Source organism: Chiloscyllium plagiosum, chromosome 20 (assembly GCF_004010195.1).
Source record: "Chiloscyllium plagiosum isolate BGI_BamShark_2017 chromosome 20, ASM401019v2, whole genome shotgun sequence".
NCBI lineage: Eukaryota > Metazoa > Chordata > Chondrichthyes > Orectolobiformes > Hemiscylliidae > Chiloscyllium > Chiloscyllium plagiosum.
The window spans coordinates 56,894,798-56,914,454 of NC_057729.1; the positions used below are offsets into that span (position 1 = coordinate 56,894,798).

Here is a 19,657-nt window from a genome sequence, read left to right on the forward strand (position 1 = left end):
ATAGCTTTAAATTAAGGGGGGGTAGGTATAGGACAGATGTTAGGGGTAGGTTCTTTACTCAGCGAGTCGTGAGTTCATGGAATGCCCTGCCAGTAGCAGTGGTGGACTCTCCCTCATTATGGGCATTTAAGCGGGCATTGGATAGGCATATGGAGGATAGTGGGCTAGTGTAGGTTAGGTGGGCTTGGATCGGCACAACATCGAGGGCCGAAGGGCCTGTACTGCGCTGTATTCTTCTATGTTCTATGTTCTATAATACCTCTAGATCTCAAAGGTGTCAGACTGACCATCTAGGTCTCGTAATCTTGGTAACATTGTGTATCATACCAATGTAACTTGTAACTGGTTATCATGTCTTGTTTAAGACATGATTCTCTACCAATCCAGACAGCAGGCCCTCTAGAGCCAACTGAAAAGGAGGATGGTGGCAGCAAATCTAGCGCATGGAATCCAGCTCGCACATGCAGCATGGTGAGCAGCAGTGCATTGGAACACAAATTAGCTGAACCACATAAAACTTTTAACAGTATCCTAAATTACATTGGATTCTAGAAATTTCCTAATCTGAGTTTTGAGTGACTCATGCAGACAGTCGTCATCTGAAACAGCTGAACATTCGAGAATCTTGTAGAGTAAAAACTTGTGACCAGATTCATCAAGGCAGAATGAGCAGTCAATGCTAAATACGTTTCAGACCTGGTAGCAGACCCATAGCTTCTGGCTCGCAGTTGCTTCTCTATGTGGTGATGTAGCACTGGTCGCACTTGGCAGTTACAGATTGCTTTGGGTGCTGGGTACTGAAGGAGCAGTCACAAATTGAGGTTCAGCTGGAGACTGGGCATTGGAGGCTGCATGATTGAAACTGAAATCACTGGTGGGCAAGGGCAATCTTTTAAAAATAAAGTTTATTTGCTGGCTGAGAAAGATAGAAGTAAACAAAGTACTTACTGCTGTGAATGAATTTTGCTGCCATAGCAAACAGGTACTACAAGGCATGGCTCCAGTAAGGAAAATCAAGGGTGACAGAAATAATTTAAAAATAAAGCTGCAGCTACGAAATGCCGCGATGCCAGAATCATAGCAATAAAGGGGAAAGTTAGAAACCGAAATAGACAGTCTAATGTAAGAAGGAAGTAAGGAGATGATTGAGGCAACAATTAGGGCAGGAGATTTGTAATTTAAACACAAAGCAGAAAATAATTAAGGTTGCAGACTGTAGGATCATTCAGCAAAGCTGTTAAAGAGAAGAGGAATTCTCATTAACTGTGTACAGCAAAGGGGATTCCTAGCAATGTTGTGAATGTAATTTTCTTGGGAATGGCATCATTTATTAGGATCCAAGTAGAACATAGAACAGGTACACAATCCTTATTCCGAAATCCGAAAAGCTCTGAAATGTGAAGTTTTTTTCTCCATAACAAGGTTGTAAACAGTTAGCACAATTCCACACCACTTGACCCACGTCACGCAGATGTGACATGGCGGCATGGCCCAGCGCTGACAGGCGTCAATTCTTTCTCAGGGCTTGTAGTACTCACGGGTGCGACTGCTATTTGGTAAGATTTTTAAAAATTTGACCGTGAAATTGTAACTTATTCCGAAATCCAAAAAATTCCGAAAACCAGCTGGCCCCATGGGTTTTGGATAAAGGATTGTGTACCTGAGCATTACACCCCCGGCTCAGCATAGACCTATCGGCCCTCAATGTTGCATCGACTTGTGAAACCAATCTGAAGCCCATCACACCTTCACTATTCCATTTTCATCCATATGTTTATCCAATGCCCATTTAAATGCCCTTAAAGTTGGCGAGTCTATTACTGTTGCAGGCAGGGTGTTCCACGCCCCTACTACTGAGTAAAGAAACTACCTCTGATATCTCTCTTATATCTATCACCCCTCAACTTAAAGCTATGTTCCCTCATGCTCGTCATCAGCATTCGAGGAAAAAGGCTCTTGCTGTCCATCCTATCTAACTCTCTGATTATTTTATATGTCTCAATTAAGTCACCTCTCAGCCGCCTTCTCTCTAACGAAAACAGCCTCAAGTCCCTCAGCCTTTCCTCATAAGACCTTCCCTCCATACCAGGCAACATCCTAGTAAATGACCTTTGAACCCTTTCCAATGCTTCCACATCCTTCCTATAATGCGTGACCAGAACTGTACGCAATATTCCAAGTGCGGCTGCACAAGAATTTTGTACAGCTACAACATGACCTCATGGCTCTGAAACTTAATCCTTCTACCAATACCGCATACCTTCTTAACAACCCTATCAACCTGGGTGGCAACTTTCAGGGATCTATGTACATGAGCACCGAAATCTCTCTGCTCATCTCCACTACCAAGAATCTTACCGTTAGCCCAGTACTCTTTATTCCTGTTGCTCCTTCCAAAATGAATCACCTCTCACTTTTCCTCATTGAACTCCATTTGACACCTCTCAGCCCAGCTCTGCAGCTTATCTATGACCCTCTGTAACCTGCACATCCTTCAGCACTGTCCACAACTCCACTGACCTTCGTGTCTTCTGTAAATTTACTAACCCATCCTTCTACGCCCTCATCCAAGCCATTTATAAAAATGACAAACAGCAGTGGACCCAAAACAGATCCTTGCAGTACACCACTCCATTTTAGCTACAAAATTTATTTTAGCATTACGCAGCTTAATAGGGCAATGCTGAGAGAACTCATCCATATGTACAGCAGAGAGAGTTTAGCCAGATTATCTAAAAATTGTCTTGGTGCAACTCTGTGTCAACAGTGCATTCTGACAGGTGCAGATAGATGACATGAGTGACCTATTGATACAGGATAAGGAGATCAAGGGGTATGACCAATTGATTCATAACATTTTAAAATACCAACAGACAGGAGATATGAATGCAAGTATGAATTATCTGACAAATTTATTTGCCTCTTAGTCCACATTGTCAGCAGAATTTAAATACAAATTGTCATTTGTAGTACAGAACTTGAATGTTCTGGAAAAAGATATCTTACACTCAGTGGGAAAATCGACCCTCATACTGCATGAGACTGTTGATTGGTTGGCAAGTAGTATTACCATGGAGAATACACCCATTATTGCTGATTTACAGCTAACTGTAAATTTAAACCCAACAGCTTAACTCTGATTGTTTCGGGCAATTCCCTAAGACATAAGCCAGTAAATGGCTGCAGTTGCTGTGTCTATATACTGGCTTCTGGTGGCTTGTGCACTAGAACTAAGATCTAAGAAATAAAAAGTTCAAAATTACAGTCCTTCCAAGCAGAGAAGATATAGCAGACAAGTCGAGTCCATGCTTGCCTCGAGTCTGCGCGGGCCCTCTAGGCCGGGAGTCCGCGTGGGGCCTTCACCTCGATCACCACCATTGCTGCCTGCGGATGGGAGCTAAAAAGAAGAAAAAAACACAACTTAAGAAAAAAAACCGATGGAGCAGATGAGCTCTGGCTCAGGAGTCCTACATGCAATGACAGGGGTTGAGACAGAGTGTACTATTCAAGTGAAGCAAGTTAAAGAGTAGGATGTAGCTGGACCAGGGTGCATTGATATAAACCATTTCTCAATTAAAGCCGGATGTTTTATCGATATCAATTCCTGTTCACTTTCCCATTCTCAATTCATCATGAAAGTTATGGAAAGTGCTCATGTCATGGTGCTTGGGAGAGAGATAGCTGAGTGATTATACTACTGGACTAATGATCTTGGACGCCTGATGAATAATCTGCAGACCATAGCATCTAGGAGATTTAACTGAATAAATCTGGAGTAAAATGCTCAATTCACAGTGGTGACGATGGAATATTGGATTGTTATACAAACCAATTTTCTTCACGTGAGGAAAGTCTGGCTTGTATGTGGTTGAGTTATAACTGCTCTGTGAAATGGCATACCAACCCATTTGGTTGTATTGGAGAAGATAGCTAAGCATCATCTTAATGGGCACTTGTGGATAGATGCCGGCCTTGCCAGTGACACCACCACACTATGCCACCCACATTGCATGAATGGAAACAAAATGTTATCTGTTACTTACCTCTTCTTGTTTTCTCACGTGCATACTCAACCAAAAAGACAGGGCCATAGACAATATGTATGTATGTGTGTCTGTATCGCTCTCTTAATGCACGTGTGGATATTATATTGTGATATTTCAGGACAAGTTCTGAGCGAGACCCTCTTATTCTGCTGTCTCGGGAAGAGCCTTTGTTGGTAGATGCCGAGTACACGAAAAACCAAGCCTGGAAGTCCGAAAAGGTACTCCTGGTGTTAGTTGCTGAATTGAAGTCGAGACTTTTATATGTAGAATTGTATTAGAATAAGATAATTATATATCAATTTCTGTGTGGAATGTGATAAGCAACCCAGTTGGTGGAATAGAAACAAAATGTAGCAGATGCTGGAAATCTGAAGCCAACACAGTATGCTGGAGAAACTTAGCAGGTCTGGCAGCATCTGTGGAGAGAGAAGCAAAGTTAATGTTTGGAGTCTGGCATGAGTTCTGTTTTTTTTCTTCTGAAGAAGAATCATGTTAGACTCAAAAACCTTACCTCATTTTTTTTTCTTCACTTACGCTGAGTTTCTCTGTTTTTTTGTGTTAAGTGTGTGAAGTCACAGTATAAGAATGGTCCTAATTTGTACAAATTGACATGATGCGAGGAATCTTGCTAAGTCTGCATCTTTCTCATTCGCGATATCTTTTGATCACTCCATTCACGAGCTTGGCAAAAACCATTTAGATACGCTAGAAATTCTCCTCCGAAACCTCAGCGTCTCCAATTTTCTCTCCTGCATAAAACTGATCTCTTCGATCAGACTTTGGTTCACCTGTTCAAATGTCTCATCCTCTGGCTCCACGCCGCCTTTTTGGTCTGATTGCATTGCTGTGAAACACCGTGGGATGTACTACAATAACGCAGCTGCTGTGGAAATGCAGTAGCTGTTCTTGCAGTGAGGCCACAAGGGTAGAGGGTGTGGAATGGCAGCTACTGTAGTATAGTGTTTATTTTACTCGAGTAGCAATGCATAAACCAGGACTAATAATGTGGAGACTTGAGTTCAATCCAATGAGTTCAGTTGCAGTTGTAGAATTTAAACTCAGCTAATTCAACAAATTTGGAATTTAGGTAACTGTCGGGTTATTATTAAAACTTGTCTGCTCATTGATGTCCTTTACAAAACAAAACCTGCTGTTCTTGCCCACTTGGCCTTCAAGTGTCCCCAAACTCTCAGGAATGTGGTTACCCTCTGAAATTGTCTCATAAACAGGCCTTCCATTTAGGGATAGACAATAAATGCCAGCTGTACCAGTGCTGCCCAAATCCTGTGAATGAATTGGGGAGATAAAAGTTCAGTAAAGCCTACCCGCCTGAGGTTTGGAGAGATGGTCTTGGTTAGTAAATAGAATCTTTCCTATCCAACTAATACCAACTAGAATGCTTTCTCTCACTTGAGAACTCTAAATAGTACAATGCAGAAGAGACTCTGTATTGTTGATGTGTGTTTGGGATGTGAGTGTATTGGCAGAGCCAGCATTTATTACCCATCAGTAATTGCTGTTGAGAAGGTGATCCGAGCTGCCTCCTGTCATATTGCAATCCATCTGTTGTAGTCACACCTACGGTGACACTAGGAAAATGCTGCCTACTTGAAAATGCGGTGCTGGGCCTGGTTTTTTTTTAGAGTGGAGAAGGCTGAGAGGGGACCTGATTGTGATATAGACAAGTAAAGTGAGTGAGGAACAAGGTAGCAGGAGGTGTACAGTAAGGGGAAGTGTGACATTATTCATTTTGATAGTAAGAATGGAAAACTAATATTTTCAAAAAAACATGAGACTTCTAAATGTTCAGAGAAATGTTCAAAAAATGAAGTTTAGCAAGCAAACCTGGAATACTTTGTACAGCTCTGATCCCCATGTCCAGGGAAGGATATTCTTGCATTGGCAGTGTCATAGTAAAGGTTCACTAGATTGATTCCTGCAGAAGATGGCTTTATTATGGTGAAAGGCTGAGTAATCAGGCCTATGAAAGTTGGAGCTTAGAATAATGAGAGATGAGCTCCTCGAAACCTACATGAGTCTGATGGAGCTTGATAGGATAGACACTGAGTAAATGTTTCCCATAATTTGGGAGTAACCATATGGTCAGGACTGAAATGAGGAAAAATTTCTTGACTGAGTTGTTGATAGTCCAGTGTTGAATACGTTTGAGACTGAGCTTGATAGAAACCTCTGGGGATTGCAGGATATGAGGAGAAGGTGGGAAAGGTGATATCGAAAGTTAGCCAGGCTCATATTGAAGGATGGAATCAATGCTGATGAAAGGCTTTTGCATGAAACGTCAATTTTCTTGCTCCTCGGATGCTGTCTGACCTGCTGTGCATTTCCAGCACCACTCTAATCTGGACTCTACTCTCCAGCATCTGCAGTACCCACTTTTGCCTGGATGGAATCAGTGGTCAACCTTTGCTCCTATTTTGCTTGTTCTGAGTTCTCCTGTTAATTGTAGTGCCTCCTTTGCATTCCAATTTTCATCTCCACCACTTGCAGCCGTGCTTTCAACTGTCTGAACCGTAGGCTTTGGAATTACTTTAAACCTCTCCTGTTTCTCCGTTCACTTAAAATGCTTCATAAAACCTACCTCATTGACCAAGCATTCGATAATGCATTGTGATACCCTTGAATGTGGCTCAGTGCCAAGCATTGTTTGATTATACTCCTTAAAATGTTTTACCATGCTAATGGTGCCACATTGATCTAAGCTGTTAATATGTTCACTTCATTTATTTGCAGGATACTCTAGGAAGACCCCCTGCCAAAGAAATTCCATTGGTGGACCATTGCAAGTACAAGTATGTTGTTAGAAACGTTTTCACTCTCAGTTTTGTGCATCTTATGCAGAATTTGCCTTCCTGGTGTCACACATGCTGTCCTTAGCATTGGGATAATAAAACCAAGGATGCAGAGGAGGTCAGTCAGCCCCTAAAAAAAGAAATGCCAGGTCAACGTTTGATATGGGTCTCTTCATCAAACCTCAATAAGTATGAGTCATTAGCCAGTCATCATCTTTCTATACTCATAGATTCCATTGCTCCCGCAGCTCCATTTCTCCTCTTATTATCCAAGATATTTGTACCTTTTGTTTTTACCTTCAAAGGTTTAGTACCTTGTGCTGATCTGTATTGGGATAACTTTGCCATATTGTTCTCTTAATTAACTAGGTCTGTATTCTCTAGAATTTAGGAGAATGGGTGGTGACTTCTTCGGAATATATAAAATTGTCAGAGGGCAAAGAGACCATTTTCCCTGACAAAAGGGTCTAAAACTAAGGGTCAGATTTTCAGTATTTGAGATTGAGGTGAAGAGAAAAATTTATTCACTGAAAAGTTTCAAAGTTTTGGAATTCTCTACCACACATAGCTAGGGGCTACTTGAGTATATTCCAAGACTGAAATCAATATATTTTTGAGCACAAAGAGAATCTAAAGATTTGGAAATATAACAGGGAAATGGCATTGAAACAGAAGATCATCTCTAATTGCATTGAGTGGTGGAGCAGGCATGAGGGATCGTATGGTGTACTCCTGTTTCTGTTTGTTCTTCAAGCAGGTTGGCTGGAACTTGTGTATCCAGGAGCTTGCATGATTTAACCTGTGATCACAGCCAGGCAAATGTTTTGCGAAAGCAGCCCTTCCTTTCTGGTTTAAATCTTCATACATGCAGGCCCTTTTAAACACATGTAATCTGTTGGTCTGCATTAGATGGAGGGGGTGCAGAGCTGCTGCTGCTGCTGCTGCTCTTACAAGACACTTACTTCTGGTTTTCAGATCTCCCCCTAACTACCTTGAGCTCAACATCCCAGAAATGTTCTTTGCAAATAAGGAAAACTTCAAGTGAGCCAGCGGAGAACGTCCTGGAGAGTTGCCAGTTGTGACCTCCAGTTTAGCTCAGAATGGAGCTTCTCACACACCGAGGCTAATTGCATTTGCAGCTGTGGATGGATGGAGTTAACAAACAAAGTCTGTTTCTTTTCTAGGTATTTATTTAATTTCCGAGGTGTTGCAGCCAGTTTCCGATTTAAACATCTTTTTCTGTGCGGATCGTTGGTTTTCCATGTTGGGAATGAATGGCTGGAATTCTTTTACCCCCAGCTGAAACCATGGGTACATTACATCCCTGTTAACCAAGATCTCTCCAATGTTCGGTAAGACTCTTGGTGGAATGACAGATTAGTGGGTCATCTGCTGCCGACACGGTTGTTAATCGATATGGTAGTCATGTTCAGATTTAGCTGAAGGGCATTTACAAAGTTGTAATTCTACTTTTAATAGGAAGAAGAATTTATTTGCTGAGTAGATGTTTTTTTTTGTATCCTTTTATTGTATCCCCTTGGAGGTTTACTTATATTATTTTGGCAGTATCTAAAAAACTATGCTAGTGTATCCTATACTGGTGAAACTATAACATAGGGCTACCTGTATGTCAAACAGTGGAAGGAGTGTGTAATAGAAGAGGCTAAGCCATCCCACAACAAAGGATCAGGTCTGAGCTCTGCAGTCCTGTGGCATCTAGTTGTGAATGTTGGTATACAAACTCTACAATTATCCCCAGACTCAATGCTGGGGGAGTCCAGCACCTCATTGCAAAAGACATCTCCTATTCTCCTCTCAATCATAAGCAAGCTGATGGAAGGGATTATTGATGGTATTATCAAGCATCCCTTGCAAAGAAAAACCTGCTCACTGATGCTCAGCTTGGATTCTGCCAGGTCCTGGCCTCAGTTCAAACATATACAGAAAAGCTGAATCCAGAAGGAAGGGGAGAGTGACTGTCTACGGCATCGAGGCAAAGTTTGACTGAGTGTTGCATCAAGGATCCATGGCAGAATTGGGGGAAAGTTTGCCTCTGGTTGGAGTCATACCTGGCGCCAAAAAAGATTATTGTGGTTTTTCGCAGCCAGTCATCTTAGCTCCAGGACATCTCTGTAGGAGTTCTTCACAGTAGTGTTTCAGACCCAACCATCTTCAGCTGCTTGATCAGTGACCTTCCCTCCATAAGGTGAGAAGTGGAGAAGTTTGCTGGTGAATGCACAGTGTACAGCACCATTCACAACATCACAGTGCACATTTATATACAGCAAGACTTGGACAAAATTTGGGCTTATGTTGATAAGTGGCAAAACATTCATACCACACAAATGCCAGGCAATGACTAGCTCCTCTTCAAGAGAATCTAACCATTTGGTCCTTGATATTCAATTACATTGCCATCTCTGAGTCTTCCCCCACTACCAACAATCTAAGGTTACTGTTAGCCCAAAACTGAACTGGGGCAGCAATATAAATGCTGTGACTACAACAGCAGATCAGGGGCTTTCTGTCACCCCAATGTTTATGCGCCATTTACAAGGCATAAGTTGGAACTATGATGGATAGGTGCCACTCCCAATGCTCAACAACATTGCACAACAAAGCAACTGCTTAATCGGCACTATCCCTCATCTTCGACATTCACTTCCTTCATCACCAATAGGCAATAGCAGTGTGTGCCATCTACAAGATGTATTGCAGAAATTGACCACGGCCCCTCTGACACCACATCCAAACCATGAATTCATAAGGTCTAGTAAAATGAGAGCAGAAGCTGGGCGAAAGGACCACACCTTGCATTCTCCTCTCCAAGCCACACACCAGCCTGATTTGGAAATATAATCAACATTCTTTCAGTGTTACTGAGTCAAAATTCTGAAACGCTATTCCTTAACAGCAATGTCGTGTCCTTATAGCTCAAGACTAGCAGTTCAAGGAGGCAACTGACCACTACCTTCTGTCAGGCAATAAATGCTGATTCAGCCAGTGGTGCCTACATCCCATGAATTGTTAAATAACATGTACAGGGTATAATAATTCTGTAACCACAGTGTGCAGAAAGTCCAATATTGCATTCGCAGGACTAAGAGCTGTTGACTGGGAAGTTGATCGATCTTGTTTCTCTGTTACTGTAGGGAGTTGTTACAGTTTGTTCAAGAAAATGACGACATTGCCAGAGAGATTGCAGAGAGGTAAGTGCAAAACCTACTGCTGTGGTTTGAATAAAATCAACCAGATATCACTGATGGAGGTCAAAGCACATACTAACCATATAGATCGTTAAAACTGTTCCCCCAAACTCTTTTGACTTTTGTTTCTTTATTTCTCTATTTGTGGGATCTTTTACATTCACTTGAGAGGGCACTCCCTCACCACTCCACTGGAATGTCAGTCTAAACTTTCTGCTCATGTGCCTTTAGTCAGAAGTCACACTATGCAAGGTTATAGCCCAGCAGGTTTATTTAAAATCACAAGCTTTCAGAGCACTGCTGCTTCATCAGATGAAGTGGAGGGATGCGCACAGGCACAGAATATATAGGCAGAGACAGTGGCAAGATAATTCCAGGTAATTAAGCGTGTCAACTGATAAGTAGAAACAGTGTGAGTAGTGTGTTGACAGGCTGATTAATAGATGAAGAATTGATCTATGATCAGATTAATTAAGGCACAGCATTAATAACAAACATTGACAATCTTCATACACCACACTACAACTCATCCGCTTAATCTTCAATCACAACGTCGTCACCTTCAACAGCCAGCTCTTCATCCAGAGGCACAACAGCCATTTCGGACCAAATTTTTACCCCGATATGCCAATATTTTCATGCACAAGTTTGAGCAAAACGTCTTCACCACTCAGGACTTCCAACTAATGCTATAGACCAGGTACATCAACAATATAGAGTCACAGAGATGTACAGCATGGAAACAGACCCTTCAGTTTAACTTGTCCATGCCAACCAGATATCCTAAACTAATCTATTCCCATTTGCCAGTACTTGGTCAATATCCCTCTCAACCCTTTTTATTCATATACCCATCCAGATGAGTTTTAAATGTTGTAATTGTTCCAGCTTCTGCATTATCTGGCAGTTCATTCCATACATGCACCACCCTCTGCGTGAAAAAATTTGCCCCTTAGAGCCTTTTTAAATTTGTCCCCCCTCACCCTAAACCTATGCCCTCTAGTTCTGGACTCTCCCACCTTAGGGAAAAGATCTTGTCTATTTACCTATCCGTGCCACTCATGATTTTAGAAACCCCTATAAGGTCACCCCTCAGCCTCTGATGCTCCAGAGAAAACAGCCCCAGCCTCTCTGTATAGCTCAAGTCCTCCAACCCTGGCAACATCCATGTAAATCTTTTCTGAACCCTTTCAAGTTTCACAACAGCCGTCCAAAAGGAGGGAGACCAGAATTGCACACAATATTCCAAAAGTGGCCTAACCAATGTCGTGTACAAGAATCCTAATGAAGGCTTTTTGCCTGAAATGTCGATTCTCCTCCTCGGATGCTGACTGACCTGCTGTGCTTTTCCAGCACCACAGTCACGACTCTAATCTCCAGCATCTGCAGTCCTCACTTTCGCCAATGTCGTGTACACTGCAACATGACCTCCCCACTCCTTTACTCCAACATCATCTTCCTTTGGATTCATGGCGAAGAATCACTGAGCCAACTACACAACAATATCAACAAGCTCCATCCCACCATCAGACTTATCCAAGGAGTACTGTTCAGAATGTTTCATTCTTGAACATATGCATCTCCATCAAGAATGGACTTCTCAGTGTTTCACTCTAAACAAGGCCCATGGATAGCCTCATGATGCTTCACTTCTCCAGCTTCCACCCTAAACACGTTAAAGAAGCCATCCCCTACAGACAAGCACTGTGTATACACAGGATTTGCTCTGACGAGGAGGAATGCGACAGACACTGAAAGATGTCCTTATAAGAACAGGATATGACTCAACTCATAAATCAACAATTCCAGTGTGCCACAGCGAAAAATCTCAGCCATCTCAGAAGGCTGAGAGGGACATGATTGATCGAGTACCCTTCGTTGTCCAGTACTTAACCCAGAACGGTGAAACTACGCCATGTTCTTCACAGCCTTCAACACGTCATGGATGATGATCAACATTTCGCCAAGGCCATCCCTGCATCCCCATAACTTGCCTTCAAACAACTGCCTAACCTAAAACAGATCATCATTCATAGCAAACTACTCAGCCTTCGGGAGAATAGTAACCACAACACCATACAACGCTGCCATTGCAAGACATAGGAGACCATCAACATGGATATTACTATCGCACATGGAAACACCATTCACCATGTACATGGTAAGTACTCATGTGCCTCAGCCAATGTTGTCTACCTCATACACTCCAGGAAAGGATGCCAAGGCATGGTATACCAGTGAGATCATGCAAATACTATGGCAGTAGGTGAATGGACACAGTGCAATGATTGCCAGGCAGGAGTATTCCATTCCAGTCAGGGAACGCTTCAGCGGTCAATGACATTCAACATCTGATCTTTAGGTAAGTGTCCTCTAAGGCCGCCTTCAAGATACACAACAATTGTTACGACACGGGTTAAACCCTCCTGCTTAATTTAAACCAACACAGAAAATATTTATCTGTGCAGTAATCTGTGAAAATGCAAAAGGCTAAGAACTAGTTAAAGTAAAAGTAACAACTTTATTTGTTAAAGTATAACAGAGAATAATTAACTAACACCTATTTACAACTCCTTCCGCTAACCTAGCTTTTACTTTCCTCATCTACAATACTAGTCCAATAAACCCCCCCCCCCCCCCCCGGACATCAAATCATCATCTTCAGGATTCTGCTTCACAGGTTACTAATTGATAAGGGTACCTTTTAAGAGAGCTATTCTCTGGGCAGTCTGCAGATCTTGGAGGCTTGGCAGTTCTCCTTCCAACTGTTTAATTTTCCCCAGTCTTAAACCCCCATAGCATCAGATTGTGTCATTGGCTTTTAATATACTTTTAATAGATGGATTGTTCCACATACCCTACGAAGAGGCAGGCATAGCTGGGGCCCATGCGGGTGCCCATGGCTACTCCTTTTGTTTGGAGAAAGTGGGAGGATTGGAAAGAAAAGTTGTTCAGGGTGAGGACCAGTTCGGTCAGTCGAAGGAGACAGGCCGCCTACTTGCGGAGCGATTCAGAGAGCACCTCTGGGCCACCCGGACGAACCAACCCAACCACCCTGTAGCACAGCATTTCAACTCCCCCTCCCACTCCACCGAGGATATGCAGGTCATTGGACTCATCTACCGCCAAACCACAACAACGCGACGGTCGGAGGAGGAGCGTCTTATCTTCCGACTGGGAACCCTCCAACCACAGGGGATGAACTTGGACTTCACCAGTTTCTTCATCCCCCCCTCCCCCCACCTTGTCTCAGCCGAATCCCTCCAGCCCGGCACCGCCTTCCTGACCTGCAGTCTTCTTCTTGACCTCTCCGCCTCCATCCTACTCCGACCTATCACCCTCACCTTGACCTCTTTCCACCTATCACATTTCCAACGCCCCTCCTCCAAGTCTCTCCTCCCTACCTTTTATCTTCTCCTGCTGAACACTCTCTGCTCATTCCTGAAGAAGGGCCTGTGCCCGAAACGTCGAATCTCCTGTTCCCTGGATGCTGCCTGACCTGCTGTGCTGTTCCAGCAATAAAGTTTCAACTGCCACTATAGTCACACTGTTTGTATTAATCTCTTGACACTCTTGATTGCGTTCAGCCTGTTGTCAGTCTACTCACACCATTTGTACTTATCTGTTGACACTCTTAATTACCTGGAATTATCTTGCCATAAGGAGACAATGGGGACTGCAGATGCTGGGGAAATCAGAGTTGATGAAGCATGGTACTGGAAAAGGCACAGCAGGTCAGGCAGCATCAGTGGAGCAAGAAGGCTCCTACACAAGTTTTGTGTAGGAGCCTTCTTCAGGACTGGGGAGGGGAAGGTGGTTGAGAGATAAATTGAGGAAAGAGGAATGGAACTCGGGAAAAGGTAGGCGTGTGGAGGTGGAGGTGATAGGTTGATGGGAAGGGTGGGGTGGATAGGTGGGAAGGAAGATGGAACAGCTAGGTCAGGTCAGGAGGGTGGATCTGAGTCTGAGGGTTGGATCTAGGGTTCGGTTGGAGGAGGGGAGATTTGGAAACTGGCGAATTTAGGTTCATGCAGTGTGGTTGTAGGATGCCGAGGCAGAAGATGTGTTTTGATTAGATTAGATTACTTACAGTGTGGAAACAGGCCCTTCGGCCCAACAAGTCCACACCGACCCGCCAAAGCGCACCCACCCAGACTCATTCCCTTACATTTGCCCCTTCACCTAACACTATGGGCAATTTAGCATGGCCAATTCACCTAACCTGCACATTTTTGGACTGTGGGAGGAAACCGGAGCACCCGGAGGAAACCCACACAGACACGGAGAGAATGTGCAAGTTTCTCCTCCAGTTTACGGGTGGCCTTGTGTAGGCAGTGGAGGAGGCCCAGATTGGATACGTCCTTAGAGGAGTGGGAGGGGGAGTTGAAGTGGATGGGCACAGGAGGGTGGGGTTGGTTAGTGCATATGGACCAGAGATGTTCCCTGAACCGTTCCTCAAGTTTGCATGTAGAGAGCACAGATGCAGTTGATGAGGTTGGAGGATGTGCAAGTAAATCTCTCCCAAATTTGAAATGAACCTTGGGGCCATGGACAGAGGTGAGAGGGATGTGTGGGTGCAGGTTTTGCACCTCTTACAATGGAACAGGAAGGTGTCAGGTGTGGAGAGGGGTTAGTGGCGAGTGTGGACCTAATGAGGGAGTCACAGAGGGAACAGTCCCTATGGAATGCAGATAGGGGTGGGGAGGGAAATATATTTTGGGTCGTGGGGTCTGACTGAAGGCAGTGAAAGTTTTGGAGATTGGTGGGGTGGAATGTGAGGACCAGGGGGATTCTATGTTGGGAGTGGGGGGAGGGGTGGGAGTTGGAGTTCGAACGCAGAAGTGTGGGAAATGGAGGAGACGCGATTGAGGACACTGTTGATCACTGGGGAGTAAAAATTTATGACGCTTCAAGTAGACAGACAGCTGGGATGTCCTGAAATAGAATTGCTAATCGTGAGAGCAGATACAGTGGAGGCGGAGGAATTGGAAATAGGGGGATCGCATTTTTACAGGAGGTGGGGTGGAGGAGGTGTAGTCAAGGTAGCTGTAGGAATTGATGGAGTTTTGGTAGATGTCAGTGTGTAGTTAGTCACCAGAGATGGAGATGGAGAGGTCCAGGAAGGAGAAGGAAGCGTTGGAGATGGACTAGGTGAATTTGAGGTTGTGGTAGAGGGTGTTGATATGTTGAATGAATTGTTCAAGCTCCTCCTGGGAGCACAAGGGCAGCACTGATACAGTCATCGATGTAATAGGAAAAGGTGGAGGATTCTGCCAATGTAGCTGTGGAAGAGGGACTATTCCATGTATTCTGTGAAGAGGCAAGCATTGCTGGGTGGGTACCCATAGCCAAATCTTGCCACTATCTCTCTGCCTATCTCTGTGCCCATGCGCCTCTCTCCACTTCACCTGATGAAGGAACAGTGCTCTGAAAGCTTGTGATTTTAAATAAAGCTGTTAGACTCTAACTTGGCATTGTGTGACATCTAACTTTATCCACCTAAGTCCAACACCATTACCTCCACATCACAAGCCTTATTGAATTTTTTGAGGATGTGGCAAAGCACATTGAAGGTAGAGCAGTGGATGTGGTGTACATGGATTTTAGCAAGGCATTTGATAAGGTTCCTCATGGTAGGCTCATTCAGAAAGTAAGGAGGCATGGGATACAGGGAAACCTGTCAGTCTGGATACTGAATTGACTGGCCTATAAAAGACAGAGGGGGGTGGTAGATTGACGATATTCAGCCTGTGGTGTACAACAGGCATCTGGGACCTCTGCTCTTTATGATTTTTATAAATGACTTGGATGAGGAAGTGAAAGGGTAGATTAGTACGTTTGCCAATGACGCGAAGGTTGGTGGAACTGTGGATAGCGTGGAGGGCTGTTGTAGATTGCAATGGGACATTGACAGGGTACAGAGGTGGAGAAAGTGAGGTCTGCAGATGCTGGAGATCAGAGCTGAAATGTGTTGCTGGAACAGCGCAGCAGGTCAGGCAGCATCCAGGGAACAGGAGAATCGACGTTTCGGGCATAAGCCCTTCTTCAGGAATGAGGAAAGTGTGTTCAGCAGGCTAAGATAAAAGGTAGGGAGGAGGGACTTGGGGGAGGGGCGGACCTGCATGTCCTTGGTGGAGTGGGAGGGGGAGTTGAAGTGTTGAGCCACAGGGTGGTTGGGTTGGTTGGTCCGGGTGTCCCAGAGGTGTTCTCTGAAACGCTCTGCAAGTAGGGGGCCTGTCTCCCCAATATAGAGGAGGCCACATCGGGTGCAGAGGATGCAATAGATGATGTGTGAGGAGGTGCAGGTGAATTTGTGGTGGATATGGAAGTTTTCTTTGGGGCCTTGGAGGGAGGTGTGGGCGCAGAGGTGGTCTGATAAATGGCAGTTGGAGTTCAACCTGGAAAAGTGTGAAGTAATTCATTTTGCAAGATTGAATTTAAATGCAGAATACAGGGTTAAAGACAGGATTCTTGGCAGTGTGGAGCAACAGAGGGATCTTGTGGTCCACCTCCATAGGTGCCTGAAAGTTGCCACACAAGTTGATAGGATTGTTAAGGCGTATGGTGTGTTGGCTTTCATTGGCAGGGGGATTGAGTTTAAGAGCCCTGGTTAGACCACACTTGGAATATTGTGTTCAGTTCATTATAGGAAAGATGTGGAAGCTTTAGAAAAGGTGCAGTAGAGATTTACCAAGTTGCTGCCTGGACTGGAGGGCATGTCTTACGATAAAAGTGTGCAGTTTTGGTCGCCATACTATAGGAAGGATGTGGAGACACTGGAACAGGTGCAGAGGAGGTTTACCAGGATGTTGCCTGGTATGGTAGGAAGATCGTATGAGGAAAGGCTGAGGCACTTGGGGCTGTTTTCATTGGAGAAAAGAAGGTTGAGGGGTGACTTGATAGAGGTGTACAAGATGATTAGGGGTTTAGATAGGGTTTACCATGAGAATCTTTTTCCACGTATGGAGTCAGCTATTACAAGGGGGCATAGCTTTAAATTAAGGGGTGGTGGGTATAGGACAGATGTTGGGGGTAGATTCTTTACTCAACGAGTCGTGAGTTCATGGAATGCCCTGCCAGTAGCAGTGGTGGACTCTCCCTCTTTATGGGCATTTAAACGGACATTGGATAGGCATATGGAGGATAGTGGGCTCGTGTAGGTTAGGTGGGCTTGGATCGGCGCAACATCGAGGGCCAAAGGGCCTGTACTGCGCTGTATTTTTCTATGTTCTATAAAAGATTGAAGGAGCTAGACCTTTTCTCATTGGAATGAAGAAGGATGAAAGGTGACTTGTTAGAGCTGTACAAGCTGGTGTGAGGCATAAATAGAGTGATAGCCAGAGACTTTTTTTCCCAGGGTGGAAATGTCTATCACGAGGGGCATAATTTTCAGGTGTTTGGAGGAAGGTTTGAGGGAGGTTCTTAACATAGAGAGTGGTGGGTGTATGAAATGCACTGCCAGTGGTGGTAGTAGAGTCAGATATATTAGGGATATTTAAGTGATTCTTGGAAAAGGTCATGGAAGATCATATATTGAAGGGTATGTAGGTTATTCTGATCTTAGAGTAGGGTCAGATAGTTGTCACAATATTGAGGGCTGAAGGGCTTGTACTGAGCTGTATTGTTCTATGTTCTATGTGCCTTTAAGGGAAGTAGACCACATGACCTAGCTCAGAGATGATAAAGTTACCATTGATCCATATTCCAGACGTACTCCAGTCTAGCCCTGTCGTCTAATGTGTAGTATTTAAGCTGTTATCAGCAATAACACTATAGGCCTGTATTTCCATTGTCAGGTTTCCAGCCCTGTTGAAGATAGGTGCTCCACTAACTCAACCCCTGATGCTTATCTTTTCCTTCACAGGGGCCACCAGTTTATCCTGGAGCACTTGAAGATGGAGGATGTTTCCTGTTACTGGAAGCAGCTGCTAATGAGATATTCCAAATTACTGCTGTATAAACCCAAGAAACAAAAGAAATACAACCAGATCTTTGCCAGGCATGAACGAAGTGAGCTGTAGCTTTTGGAGACATGGATACATTCACAGCGACTGCAGGGTCAGGTTCTCTGTGAAACTTCCAACATAGTCAATCCAGTTTGCTAAGCTGAGGAACATTCCCATCAGTTTTCAAAACCTTTGCTGCAGTTATAAATTCTGGTCCAATCAGGGTCCAGCCAATCTTATACAAACCATAGACTCCAAACACTTAAGGCTACATCCTTCCATTTACTGTAAATTCAAAGGAAATTGTGTGCAATGGAAGGTCATCAAAAATAAGGAGCAAGATATGTACGGTCTCTTTAATCATGGTCTTAATGTCATCAATTTAATTTATTGAAGCACATTCCAAGAGTCATTCTTTTAATAGAGCATTAATGGAGACAAATTCTGCAGCTTAGAACAGTAAGGGATGGCTTGATTGAAATACGTAAGATCCTGAGGGTCTTAATAGGATATGGAAAGGATGTTCCCCATTAGGAAATGATATACAATGTGGGATTGCCCATTTAAGACAAAATGAGAATTTGTATTCTGAGAATCTTTGGTATCCTTCAGAAAGTGGGGGGGAAGCAGAGACTTGAATCTTTTTAAGCCAGCAGTATATTGATTTTGGACAAGCGATTAGGTGAAGGTTATTGGGGAAGGAGGGAATGTGGAGTAGTGAGATCAGCCATGATATTATTGAATTGTAGAGTAGAATTGAATGGCCTACTCCTGCTCCCAATTTATATGTTGATCTATAAACTCAAGCAGATCTTCATTATTCATCTTGTGTTTTGAATGACATTCCCAATAAAGTTAGGGACTGGATATTTGAATTCCTATCATCACTGCCCCTTTTTGAACCTGCATTCCTGACTTTTAGCCTCTCCATGGCCATATTCCAATCGGGCTGGTAAAGCATTTCATTTTGACGTCTATGCCACTTGACTGACAGAGGAGCCTTCAATCACTATCTGCTGCTTCCCTCTGTTCCTGTCTCCTGTTGCCAGTTTTGTGTTTGCTAGTAATAGAAAGGCCAGCAGCAGAAATCCTAACCCGCCACTCAAGTGCCTTGTTACATTGGTACAGGTGGCCACCTTGCTGTGGGTTTTGTTGATCGATGGGGCAGGGACTGCAACTGATGATACTTTGTCTTGTAATAGTCCTTCAACTGAGACAGTATCAGATTTGCTCTTCGGTCACAATGAACTGAAACTTTGGGCAGAAAGGACACGGAACAGAAAAACAGCACCAGCCACTGCTCCAGTCAACCAGTTGCTGAAACTGTAACAACGGAATGATGTCACAGATCAGTTTAATTAAAAGCTTTTTAATAAATTTTTTTTATACATTTCTGGCTTGCCTCCAACATTCTATTCTCCATAAAGTTGTGGTCATCCAAGACTGGTACCCGTGTACATGTTCCCATCATCTGCACTGCATTATGGTCAAACAATAGACTTGATTTTAAAATTCTCATTTTTGGTTTCATATCCTTTTCTGGTCTTGCCTTCTGTCTCTAATCTGATTCCAATCTAGTCTAACCCCTTTAATTGTTGATAAGTCTGCTGCTATCATTAATCCAATGATAAATGCCAGCTGCACATGCT

At 43.7% G+C, this 19,657-nt stretch overlaps 1 protein-coding gene across 1 annotated transcript in view; it reads left to right on the top strand.

The window, feature by feature from the left end:
- Positions 1 to 19,398, top strand: part of poglut1 (protein O-glucosyltransferase 1) — a 36,009-nt gene extending 16,611 nt beyond the window's left edge. Inside the window, exons 7-11 of the mRNA XM_043710892.1 lie at positions 4,165 to 4,264; positions 6,798 to 6,856; positions 8,041 to 8,208; positions 10,009 to 10,065; positions 17,927 to 19,398. Coding sequence (XP_043566827.1) covers positions 4,165 to 4,264; positions 6,798 to 6,856; positions 8,041 to 8,208; positions 10,009 to 10,065; positions 17,927 to 18,083 — 541 coding nt within the window. The 3' untranslated portion in view covers positions 18,084 to 19,398. The remainder of the gene's footprint in view (positions 1 to 4,164; positions 4,265 to 6,797; positions 6,857 to 8,040; positions 8,209 to 10,008; positions 10,066 to 17,926) is intronic.
- Positions 19,399 to 19,657: the final 259 nt, after the last annotated feature.